A 12,627-nucleotide genomic window follows, 5' to 3' on the forward strand; every position below is an offset into this window, starting at 1 on the left:
AGATTTTAAAATACACATGACAGGTTACACTACTCATTTCACAAAAAAAAAAATTTATTATAGTTTGATTTGGCAATATTTTTTTTATATTATAATATTTTATATATATATTTAGACATTTAAGCAGAAGTTACATAGTATGTATGCTAAACATCATAGCTGTGTGTAAAAGACAACAAACTGATAATCTTGGAAGAGGTTTAAATTATTTGTCATGTGTCATATTGGACATACAGGTCAAACTTGCCAATTTTATCAAAAGGTATATTTTTTAATGATAATCATTATAGTGAAATGCTAAAGTGGTTCCCTTGTTGAACTTGATGCAAGCTAATATTTAGATGAGAACATCACAGGTCTCACATTTTTCAGTGTGAAAAAAAAAAAAAAAAAACAACTGTTGCAGATTATTATTTTTAGCTAGCTACACAGTGCCATTTTGTCCAGTTAAGTGTTAAACGACTCTTGTGAATACTGTTATAGCTTACTGACTTTGAGTAGGTTTTGCTCAAAGACGTGCAGTGCATCCTTGAAATCAATTCCAACTTCAAATTCTGTTTTTTTCTGAAGGGCACAAACAGCAACTAGCATGGCCAACCATGCAGTGAGGCCCCATATCTGATACTGAGTGTTTGAAATAGGGTCCATATAATTAAAGAAATGCAGTGGTCCCACCACACCACTAATGCCTTGAAATTCAGAGTGGTTCTTCTCCTGCGTGAAGAGGTCCAGAGGAACTGTGAACACTGCACTGACCTCTGCTGGGTTTGGACTTGCAGTGAAGTTCTGGTCTATGAAGCCCACGACTGGGGTCACTATCAGCCCACTCTGCACAAGAATTCAGACTTGATTATTGTGCAACCCTCAACAATGTCACTTTTATTCAGTTATACCACATACAATAAAAACTGTTCTATAAATTTACAATAACATCAAATAAAAAGTGTTTGAATTAATGTATATTATGACTATTATTATTATAGCGTAAGGGTTATGAAAGTCCACACCCAGATCTGAATTTAATAATCATGAGAACATTAATAAATCACCTGGCGCGTGCACATTCATGTACTTTTATTTGGATGCTGGGAATATACTGTATCTGTTTGTGACTCAGTATTTTGAGCAAAAATATTTCTGAAGCTTCCAAAATATCTTACAATTCATTTCATTGCCCTGTGAAATTTGTTCTCTTTGTGTGGAGTACTGGTTAACAAGAGAATGGGAATAGGTTGCATTTATGTTTTGGAGGGCAGGGGGCTACATAACTCTACAGGTGATTCACTGTCTGAAATATCCAAACCTAAGATCCACAAATGTACTTATGTTGCTCCCCAAAATATAATCTAATCTAATATACGCAAGCATTTTTTAACCGACAAGAATCACAGGTTTGAATGCTATGTTGAATATGGGCATCACTCTCTGAAGTTATTATGAAAAAAAGCATTTCCATTTTATTTATTTATACTGGCACAGAAGTTATTAAAGGTTGTGCCAGTTCATGTGGCTTGACCAAGTAACTAAAGAGATATTAAGTATAAACTAATCAACAAATCTGACTTGTCCCCCAGCTCAATTTTAAACAAATGTTGTGATGGCATATGAATGCAACCTAAATGCTACGCAGACACAACAATATTTAATACTAAAACTAAGAAACCAAAATACATACCAACCTTATTAAAAACCGGGGCGAGTTTACAGACCACCTCCACTTGGTGCGGCAGGCCTATCTCCTCCTGAGCCTCCCTCAGTGCCGTCTCCACATCATCTATGTCGATGGGGTCCCTCTTTCCACCAGGGAAGCACACCTCGCCTGCATTGGTCCTGAGCTGCAGACATAATGGATTGAACGTAGATGTTTTATTCTATTATTATTTCTTGGATTCGTCATACATAATAGTAAGTAAGAAAGTAATACACAAATACACAAAATTCCATTCAGAATTGAGGTTCAATTTGAGCTCAGGTAAAACAAATATCTGTTAGCTTAAACATTTATTTTACAAAATTACAGTGTAGTCATAGAACTTTATTTGTCAAATAATACGATTCGGCCTTTGTTTAGAAAATGGATGCTTGAATAAAGAACTACATCTACATATGTCACATTGTTGAAATAAGTATTTTGTGTTAATGTTTTAATCAAAAGTGTAGTACTGTCATACGCACTCCGAGTCCAACAAAAGTAAATTAATTTAACAGTACCTCCTTAGAGCGCAGAGTCATGACTGTATATAGCTCCTCACCCTTCACAAACAGTGGGATGAGCACAGCAGCTTTAGGCAGAGCTAAGTGTGCAAACTTGTTCCCAATGTCAAACTGCCTTAGAGTGGCAATGGTTTGTGCCTTAATGTTCATAGTATCTGGGGGGGAAAAGATAATTTAATGTGATTATACAGAAATAAGTTAGATATATATAAGATAGTTTTGTTCTCTTATTGTTTTCTAGCAGTAATTAAATACACAGGCGTAAAGGCTCTCCAAATTCCAGTTTATTGCCCAATTTTATTATTATTTTTTTTTTATAAAATAGAAAAATACAGACTATGGTGAAATCAGTATTATTCTCTAATATTTCCACGCCATTATTATTAATTTTCAGGTTTAAAGAATATTGGCTAATACAATTTTAGTTAAATTAGTTTCAGTCTGGGTAATGTAGAGTGCAAAGATTACTATTGCTATAGAAAATTCAGCTGCCAGGTCTCTAGATTCTTGTTAAAATTAATACCCTTACCCACCGAGTATGTCAACATCCGCATTCATTGACGTAAGGCCTTTACGTAAGGTAACGACACGTCATCGCGTACGTTTTCCTCCAATGCAGTTTTAACTTTAATTTGAACAGTCGTTAAATTGCTACATATGTATTTTAAGACAGATTATTCGAATGCGAAACCTATTTTAAATCTCCAAATATTACATTAAAATAAGTCAAGAGGGTTGTGACGTTTGTAATCGATGACCGAGTTATTTGCACTCTCTTCCGGCCACACAAGGAAAGGAAATACAACAGATTTGGTTTAAACAGAAATTGTATTGCTTTTTAACAGGTTCTCTTTGGAAATAAGAATATTAAATAAATAAATAAAATACAGTACATTCAGAGTCATTTTACGGCATAATGCCAAGTGAAAAACTATGGATTACCCTGACTGATAAACTATAGCCTTATAAATAATAAATCCACTGAAACTAAAAATAACATTATCATAGCAATAAGATATAAATATGCACTAAACTCTGCATATGTTCAGAACATTCAATTATTTCAATATTTAAATATAGAGGTACAGAAATGTTCTTATATTATTTACACGCCACATAAAAAAATAAATACAATTGAAAACACAGCAAACATAAGGTAGATTCATCACAGTGATTCCATGTGGGTCCATCATTTCAGTCTTCCAAGTCACACTCGGTACTTCTCCCGTGCCTGTTCATTTAGTATGCAGATGTGCTGTGAAAATGTTATCCAGAATTTAACACAAGTATATATTTTTATTTCAGTGCCTATTTTTCTGTTCCTGTAACTTACACTAAGATCTCTAAAGTACTCGTTGTAGTCCAGAGCATATCCCACGAGAAAGGCATCAGGCACCTCAAAGCCAATATCTGAAAAATAGATAAATATATATAAATTGAAGAAATATTCATATCAAAGACAAATAATTTTCAACTTTATGAACGGGCTCACTAGTGGAGTGAAATACAAAAAATAAAATTCAATAAAATAAAAAATTGTATTAAATTTGGACACACCATTCCATTCAATGTTTTGAACTATCTTCTACAGCAGATATATATTGACATACTGTAGATACATACTGATGACATATTTAGACAATATATGAAGCAGGATGTATAGAATAGTGTGTATGGACTATGTAGCAAAGGAAAAAAAAGTCACTAACTAATTTTTGTTTTATACATTTTATATTTTTGCTTCAGATTCCTGAGTAGGCACCCTTTGCTTTGCTGACATTGTCACAAAAATCTAGGCTATATGTATTTGTTCATAATTTTGATGCCCTCTATGAGAATCTACGATGTAAATATTCATGAAAATAAAGAAAAAACATAAAATGAAAAAGACGGCATATATCAAAATAAGAGACACATATTCCTGAATTTCTGAATGGAGGAAGGGACTTGCCAAAGGTAGGTAGGGGAGTCAAATGCTTACTACAACAGCTGACCTTAAGAGACCATCTTAACCAGCTTATCCAACTTCAGTCTAAAAGCATTACATAACCACAGGCAGCGACAGTGTGAGCAGCGGATATGAGGCAAGTGATGATGTCTAAGTGCCAGGCTTAACATCTACTGTACTGCAATTCTGTGAAATCCTAGATAGAAAACAGAGTATTGAAACCTTTATTTTCTGATATGTTTTAGGTGACATCTGGTGGTATAATAACAGATTACATTTTCACAAAAATGTGTCTACAGTGTGCAACCTATTTACTCCATGCTCTACATATTACATTTTGACTAAACCATTTTACTACATTGAATTTTATGATTTAAAAAAATCAAGTACATATAAAATATTCCACAAACTCTGGCAAGTGAGAAGGATCATCCTTTGCGTTTTTATAATATGATACAACTTTAGATCCAAGTCTGGAGAAATGTGGAATTGTCAATCAATGAGTTTCATATTTTTTAATAATTAATTTAAAACAAAAATAAAGTGAAAATGAATGGTGAAAAGTTCTCAAAATGTTGCATATTTTGAGGACTTTTATTAAGATGAGACCCATGAATATGTATTGAAAATGTATAGCAGCATAGACTATGATCCTTTGCTCCACTTCAAAGCAGTCAATAAGAAGAATTACTGTAATGTGGGTAAGTATAATTATACCCAAAAGGCTGATCAGGGCATTTGTTTTGTCTATCACACCAATAAGATTCCTTTTCTGACAGTCCCAAGCTCTACAGAAATGACCCTCACTATAAATATTTTTGCTATTTTAGAGGGTTAAAATTGTGATAATGTCATACAATGAGATTTGGATTTTTTGGATCTTACATACCAAAATTTAAAATGAAAAAATACACTGAGGTCAGCAAGCTACTATAAATGTAATAATAAATAGAAGATACTTACAATCTGGTCTGTATCCTGAACTCCTCGGGGTCCTCTTCACCAGGAGACTAAAAAGAAACATTTGTATATCAACAAACAATCACACGACTATCACATTAGGCCAAATCATAGTAGAATTAGCCGAGGTAGAAAGTAACTCATTAGAAATACTAACATTACTGTATTTGAATAGATTTGATGTTGTTATGTATTAAATTGTGGTTTAAAACAACTTTATTTAGCTGTTTAATTAAATACTGATTTATAACTCTACTATAACTCCATTAAAAATTAACTAGTTGAGTATTTTGTGTTTCTATACTTTTTTGCATTGTTTTAACTGTTTGAACAAACCTGGTATCAGTACAGGTACTTGTAATTGAGTAAATTTTCATAGTACTTTTACTTAATTATAAATTGGGAGTATGCCTTTCACCACTGTAATGTAGCAAAGCCGGTTGCGTAATGAAGATACTTATGATGCTAGCACCATTTCACAAGACGTATTGGCTTTCACGCAAACAGCACTTTAGATTCCTATGCTAGCTGCAGTTTTTTTAAATGTAGACATAAACATCACAGGAAACCCCATAGTCTTGCAGAGTTTCCGGTTCACAATAACTGTCAGGGAGGCTGCGTGAAATGTCCTGTCCCGCGCACACTGCAGAGGAGGAGATTAACTCTTAAGCTCCCCACTCTGTCACATTACCACTTTAATACAAGCAGATAGAAGAGGGTCCATTAGCTAAAAGCCACGACGCACTAGACAAGCATACCCAGCATACAGGAAGTCAATATGTCTCACATAGACCCTTGCCCACCTACCTTGCAACTTTAACCATTTTGGGATTGCATTCATTAAGCAGGGACAGTAGCGTCTGCATGGTTCGCCCAGTCTCTACAATGTCCTATTTCAAACAGATAGTAAAAGGTTAAAATACATACAAATGTACTTCGAATGTTGAAGTGATGTTAGTTTAGAAATTGCTATTTTAAAATGACTTACCTCTACAATTAAAACATTCTGTGAAAACAAAATAAAGACAATTCACATTTGAAACTCAAAAGTACCATTTACTATGCTTCTGTGACACGCTTTATGGGCTAACCTTGCCAGCAAGTTTGGACAGCTCATCCCCACCGATAACTTTGACGTTGTTGGTAGATTTGTCATTCTAAGGAGTACAAAAGAAGAACAGCTTACATTTGTGTTTTATGTTTATATTTGGAAACTAGAATCACTTGTGGATTTACATGTTAAAATGTAATCTGTAACCAAATGAAAACTGCAATTTGAATGTTGTAACCAGCAATTTTGAGACTGTAATTATGTAGGTAACGTAATGTTCTCTGCAGGGAACACAAGTCTCCATGGGGTCTTATGTCTAAAACGTGTTAGCCCTGTAGTACGGACCTCTACAAACATGGTTAGATATTGAAATTGCTAGTGTGTTTAGAATATGCACTGTGAAATTAATCTTGATTTTGAAATGTTTATTGTAAGTTTTAAAGTGTACAGTGCAACTTCTCTGGTGTTGGGTCTGCAATCTGCTTGTCTCCATGGATTGATGTTATTTTGCATTGAATGTTCCACAATATGGCATTACACTGATCAATTTTGTGTTTTTTTGTTTTGTATTGTTTTTTTTTCAATTACAGGTGTTTTTATTGGTAAAAAAAAAAAAAAACATGCATTCTTGTTGTTAGTGGTTTTGCCTTTCCAAATATCTGACCTGTAATTTGGCTCGGTGGCATCATCTGCTTGTGCCCACAGAAATAGAAAAGTTTCATGCCTTACTGTGGAACATTTTTGGTAAGGCAATAACATCTCCATGGAGACAAGATCCTCCACCAAAAACAATAGTGTAACTTTTAAATCATGAATTTCCTATTAGAAAATCTTGAATACTACTTTAAATACTTGTGCAATTGTGTCTTTAGTATCTGCACTATACAGTATATGGACAAGAGCCAATTTGTGACTCAGTGAAATTGTTTTTGGTCCTCCATTGCCAAGTGGCTATTAGTACAAATGAGAAAGAGGGCTTACTTACACAGTAGCTTTTTACTCTAATGAAATCCACTGTCAGCGGCACTGATTTATCGCTGTTCTGGTTCAGGGCTTTTATGTAGTCCAAGAGATCTGCAAAGAACTTGTAGCCTCCCTTTAGAACGCATAAGGCAACGATGTGGTGTCCTCCCATGTCTTGGATTATGTCACGGGCCAAGCGCTCAGTCCTTAAACAAGCAGAAGAATGTGCTTTGCCTTTATTGGTAACTTATATTGGAAATACATTGAGTCCTGCAGAAACTAGTGTTGGACATTGTGGCTGGATTGATTTGTAATGCAAATATAAAGTTGTGTTGAGTGAAAGAGCCTTCTAATAGTAGGCTATACAAATGGTACATGGCTTACCTGTCCATTATGAGTCCATGGGGGATGATAACTTTATCCAAATCGTTCTCATAATGTCTTGGCACACAGAATAGATCCAATTCATGCCCCTTTTCATCGTCTGCAATCTAAAACAACAACACAGGCAATCTCATCAACCATGCGCAATACGGTTGGCACTGCCACTGACAGATAACGTGCGTTTTGCCAAGAGACGCCAAGTAACCACTCCACTCAACCACCTGCTTACTGAAACCAGAGGGAGCGCAAACGAGGCATTTTGACACTGATGGGAAATAAACATATCACCTGCTCAAGAGCTATAACCACGCCCCAGATACTAAACAAGTTGGAGGCAAAATTGTGCGGAAAAACAAGAAGCGTTACCTGGAGGTACGAAGTCATGCTGGCAGTTTCAGGATCGTGACGTTCACTGGCAGCGGGATGTGTGAGAAGACATGTCTGTGCAGAGAGTGAAGGGGGCGGGGGTTGTTGTTGACTGGAGGTAGCCACGCTCTCTCTTCGGGTCTTCGCGATATCTGTAAAGGGGCGACACGCGAAAGAGCTCTCCCTTTGCAGTATCGCCAACGCACGGTCCTCCTCCTCTCCAGCGCCTCCTCCTCTTCTAAGCCCGTTACGTCAGAAGCCACTTTACCTTTGCCTTAATCTGATTTGCCGAACACATCCTTAAAAGATGCTGGTTCAGTACCAGAAAGAGTGCAACTGTGCGTCTCTCTACTCCGCCGGGATTATGGAGTTTGCACGTGACAGTAGCGCACCGTGGCTGTATGCGCTTTGTATAACATCTGCATAAATAAAAAATAGAGATAGGATACCTTCACAACGTTTGGGCAGCAGCGATCCATGAGCAGCAGCAGCACCTTTACTGCTCATCTCCGTCGGTGCGCAGATGCGTTGGGAAGAGGACACAAGGGCGACGGACGGTGGGGAGGGGTACAGGGTACAGAGTCACAAAGCCTACTGATGCTGTTTCAGTGCCCCAGTGTTATATTAATATAGTACTAAAGTATTAAACAGATGGTTATGCAGTTGTGATGCGGCTGGTATTATTAAATGAACTGTAAGCCTAATATATTGTTCTCACTGTCTCTGGAGGCTGTGGGTATGGCGGGTTACAGTTAGATTTAATATTATGCATTTATCTGCTGTCTTCCTTGCTAGAATAGACCAACACGGCAGGACATTGAACAGCTCGTGCGCGTTCACTTTTTCTATAACCCACTGCGCTGACCAAATGCGCTCTACTGAAACACTAATAGGAACCAATATTATTATGCTGAAAAGTAAATGTAGTGTACCCAACATAATACAATAAATATACAATAAATAAATAAACAATATTAATTGTTTATTTTGTTTAGTTTTAGGAGGCAAAAATCTGAAACGAGTAAGCAAAATTTTAACACAAAATTGAAAAGACAGACTTTAATATGATCCCACTTTCTGAATATTACAGAAACAAAAACATCTCTCATTTTACAAAAGCTATATGAGGTGCATGGCAACTATGAAAACAGAAGAAACACTCTTAATTGGGAACACGGGAGGAGCCCACATCATCTTCGTTAAGTATATTAAGAGTCTTTTGAGTGCCGTTAACGACCCAAGGGCCAATCTCAAATGACATGGCTCCCCTTATAGAGTCCTACTTTTAGACCCACATGCGGATATGAGACGTGGGCTTAAGTAGAGCAGCATCCAAATGGAGACAGCTTCCTTTGAGAGCCACAGAAAAAGAACACTTATTTCTTCTTCTTGTCGTCTTTCTTGGCCGCGTCTGTTTTCTCTTTTTCTTTGTCCTTGTCGTCTTTCTTCTCCTTGTCATCCTTCTTTTCTTTCTTTCCTTCATCCTTCTCCTGGCCCTCCTTCTTCTCAGCATCTCTGTTGGCGATCTTGTTGTTGATGAGGTTATGCAGGGCCACCACCGAGCGGATCAGCGATGCCAAGTATACCACCAACATCTGGTCGTTGGTCTTTAGGTAGAAGGCTTTTGTGAACTCCTGGGGGATAAAAGGATTTTTTATAAACAGTTCATTTAAATATGAAAGATGTTGTGAGTTGTCATCACTTCATTTTTGGCATAATTCTGAATGTATTAATCCAGGGGTATTTATAAATAGAAAATTCATCAAATTTGCAAAAGCTAATGTGTTACAATTTCATCATCTAGAACTGTTGGCTTGCCCTCTAGTGGACAATATAGATCTGACAAGAAAACGTAACGCAAATTTTCTATTGCATCAAAATAGCGAGAACAACATTCTAAATATCAATAACAAAATGTACTCTTTTTTTCCTACTTCAGCCCTGAACCTGATTCTTCCCATGTATCTGAACAAAATATGTCTTGCACCACAGATATATCTCTTTGAAGCATGTTGTCCGATAATCAGCAAGTGCGCATTAGCATGCCAAGTATTGTTAGCATTACCATCATGGCAAAACTCTGCACTGGTCTTTCCAAGTTATAAACTCACAGTAGCCTATTAGGATGTACAGAATGTATAAGGTAAATGAGGAATAATTTAAGACCACTGCAAACTCTTTAAAGGAAGTAGTTAAATTTTTTCCCATTTTTAAAAGACAATACAAATCAGGTACAGTGCCTTTTAACCAATTTGTAATCTTTTTCTTTTATTATTCTGACAATTAATGCATGTCATTTGGAAGTGAATTGTTTGACATTTTCATGCCTTATGCCTATTCTCCCATTATCGCACTCTTGTTCCCATTCACATAAAGCCCTTACCAGTAGGTTGACATCTGGCAGCAGGTTGAAGACATCCTGCAGTTGGTAGATGATCTGGTGGTTGATGGGGAGTTTTCCAGCAGCAACTCTCTCCAGGTATGAGCGGATGTCCAGCAGTTTGGAGTTTAGCCCTTTGAGGCCATGGACCTGGTTTGTGATGCGCTGGGACAATGTACCCACTGTGGTGTCTTTTATATCTCTGAACAACAAATACAAAACAATGCTGATGATATTTTCTATTTGATCATTTTGTCCATCACAAATATTTTTGCTAAACACTAGTCCCATTCAGAATGAAAGGACAACGGTTTAATGTAGATACCATTGGTCCCCAATCCTGTTCCTTAATTCATCAGTAGTATTATCAGTAGTATTATTGAAAATGATTACTCAAAATAGATCCCAAACCTTTGCAGAACTATAACCTATCCATGTAGAATTTATTCCAGAAAGATCTAAAAATCTATAGATGTGTAAAGTTTTTAAGCCATGTGACAATCCAGGGTGCTGTACAAGGTGATAGATCTGTAGTGGTTCGTTTGTTTAGAGAATGATTTTGTTATTAGATGCTTTTTTTGTTCATACATAACCATGACTAATGTGGAGCAAATATAAACAAATACTTTGGAAAAAAAGTTCAATTTCACTTAATTTTTTGTGATCACCTTAGCAAATGCTCCACTCCAACTTCCTCTGCTTCCTCAGCTCCAATCTCACTTGTAACATGTTCAAACGTCCTAGAGGTGGGAGTGCCATCCTGCAAATAACAGACTCAGTGAGAATGACTTCACCTCAAAAATCTAACAGAAAATGAAGAAAACACTGAACTACTGTTCGTGTAAACTTACATCATGGATTTCCTCCACTGAGATGTAAGCTTCTGTAGGCAGGCCCAGATCTTTTGGTTTGACATCTATGATGACTAATACCTGTGAGTCAAATAAAACAGCAACAGCATGATTACTGACAATAAGTAATTAATTCATAAGTGGATCTAGAGAAAGTAACCCAAACCTACAGAGTTAGTGCAGTACTGTTTGATGAGCTCATTTATGGCGATGTCATTTTTGTGCAACTTTGGCCCTGTGTGGTACCATCCCACTATCCTTTCTCTGGCTGTGAAAAAAATAAGGAAATAAAGAAATTATTACATGCAGTGAGTGAAAGTGATGTCTTTTTTTTACATATATATATTTTCAATATGTCATTGATAAAATTCATACAGATTGAAAATTCCAAGATAGAGCAGACTGCACTGCTCTGGAACAGGGTGCAGAATTGACTGTACAAATACAATACAAATGATCCTACAATTTTTTTTAAATTCTATTTCTAAAATACTATCTAAAAGTATTTCTGCCACTATAAACAGTAACCTCATTCTCAAGCAACATTATGATCCAGATCTAAAATGAATGTTTGAAGCTATATTAAAAGGTATGACTTCTCTTCCAAAACTTAAGTTACCCATCTGAATGACTCACTGTATTAACAATGAGTTTTCTTCAGCCAGTGTGTGTGCTCTTAGTAAAAAACAAGTTTAAACACTGCTGTGACTTACCATTTACTTTCTTAAACATGCCATACATGTTCTCTAAGTAATCATGGTCCAAGAACCACACCGAGTCGTCCCGGTCATCTTCGTCAAACGGCACTGTAAAGAAAAAACGTTTATTAATTATAACTTGTAATATTTGTACTAGTTATTGTTTGCTGATGAACAGCTTTGCATTCTTGAAAACGACACAGACAGCAGCATACACTTATTACACAAAGCACTGACACTTACCTGCAAAGCTATTAGAAACATCAAGAACCTTTTTCTGCCACGATCCCAGAAGGACACCGACCACTCGCTTCTGATTTCCAACTTTCCCTATTCTGTGAAACAAACAGATTTGACATGAGTTAGCCGTTCATATACAATAGTCGTGGTGGACAGCGTATCTGCCTGAGAGAAACTGGAGTCTTCAACACTCATCAAGTACCCTAAGGAACTAGCTAGCAGTTATTTTATTCAAATCTAGTAGTCAAACAAAACACCACATCCACGGAGCTAACTAGCCGATGCTAAACGTGTTCCCATTCACTGTCAATGGCGCTCTGACTCAGCACTGCTAATCGTAGCTGTCTGTAGTCACAACTTAGCGTAAAAGCGCATTTCCACTTCCATTAATTAATCGAATTCCACGTATACAAACCTGTTAAAATGATCCACGACACTGAGCAGGACCAGGGGATGAACGACCACATTTTCTACCGCTAAATCCGGCATTTTGTCAATAAAGATAAACACCAAAGCGCCGAGCCACCGCTGTACAATGACGGAGGACTACACTTCCGGTAATGTGTCGTCAC

General features: G+C 36.6%; 3 protein-coding genes across 4 annotated transcripts; all 3 read right to left on the minus strand.

Annotated features, from left to right (window-relative positions):
• Positions 1-100: 100 nt before the first annotated feature.
• nudt7 (nudix (nucleoside diphosphate linked moiety X)-type motif 7) lies at positions 101-2,799 on the minus strand. Of its 2 annotated transcripts, none has more exons than XM_020932194.2 (4): positions 2,744-2,781; positions 2,212-2,369; positions 1,680-1,835; positions 101-828 (listed from the first exon to the last, which is right to left on the minus strand). In XM_020932194.2, the coding sequence occupies exons 1-4, from the start codon at positions 2,766-2,768 to the stop codon at positions 478-480; spliced, it is 690 nt and encodes a 229-aa protein (XP_020787853.2). In that variant the 5' UTR covers positions 2,769-2,781; the 3' UTR covers positions 101-477. The 2 variants fall into 2 exon arrangements, with proteins under 2 accessions (XP_020787853.2, XP_020787852.2); XM_020932193.2 differs by having other exon boundaries at positions 102-828; positions 2,748-2,799.
• Positions 2,800-3,023: 224 nt separating this feature from the next.
• On the minus strand, positions 3,024-8,164 carry hprt1l (hypoxanthine phosphoribosyltransferase 1, like). The gene is made up of 9 exons (XM_020932145.2): positions 7,887-8,164; positions 7,521-7,627; positions 7,159-7,342; positions 6,214-6,279; positions 6,111-6,128; positions 5,930-6,012; positions 5,126-5,172; positions 3,548-3,624; positions 3,024-3,469 (listed from the first exon to the last, which is right to left on the minus strand). Exons 1-9 carry the CDS (start codon positions 7,902-7,904, stop codon positions 3,422-3,424), a joined length of 648 nt encoding a protein of 215 aa, XP_020787804.1. The 5' UTR covers positions 7,905-8,164; the 3' UTR covers positions 3,024-3,421.
• A 766-nt stretch (positions 8,165-8,930) lies between these two features.
• psmd7 (proteasome 26S subunit, non-ATPase 7) lies at positions 8,931-12,626 on the minus strand. The gene is made up of 8 exons (XM_020932126.2): positions 12,471-12,626; positions 12,059-12,150; positions 11,831-11,923; positions 11,288-11,385; positions 11,118-11,198; positions 10,935-11,026; positions 10,270-10,468; positions 8,931-9,520 (listed from the first exon to the last, which is right to left on the minus strand). Exons 1-8 carry the CDS (start codon positions 12,542-12,544, stop codon positions 9,263-9,265), a joined length of 987 nt encoding a protein of 328 aa, XP_020787785.1. The 5' UTR covers positions 12,545-12,626; the 3' UTR covers positions 8,931-9,262.
• Between the last annotated feature and the right edge of the window lies 1 nt (position 12,627).

Source organism: Boleophthalmus pectinirostris, unplaced genomic scaffold (genome assembly GCF_026225935.1).
Source record: "Boleophthalmus pectinirostris isolate CB_2022bp ecotype Guang Dong unplaced genomic scaffold, ASM2622593v1 HiC_scaffold_2, whole genome shotgun sequence".
Classification (NCBI taxonomy): Eukaryota; Metazoa; Chordata; class Actinopteri; order Gobiiformes; family Gobiidae; genus Boleophthalmus; species Boleophthalmus pectinirostris.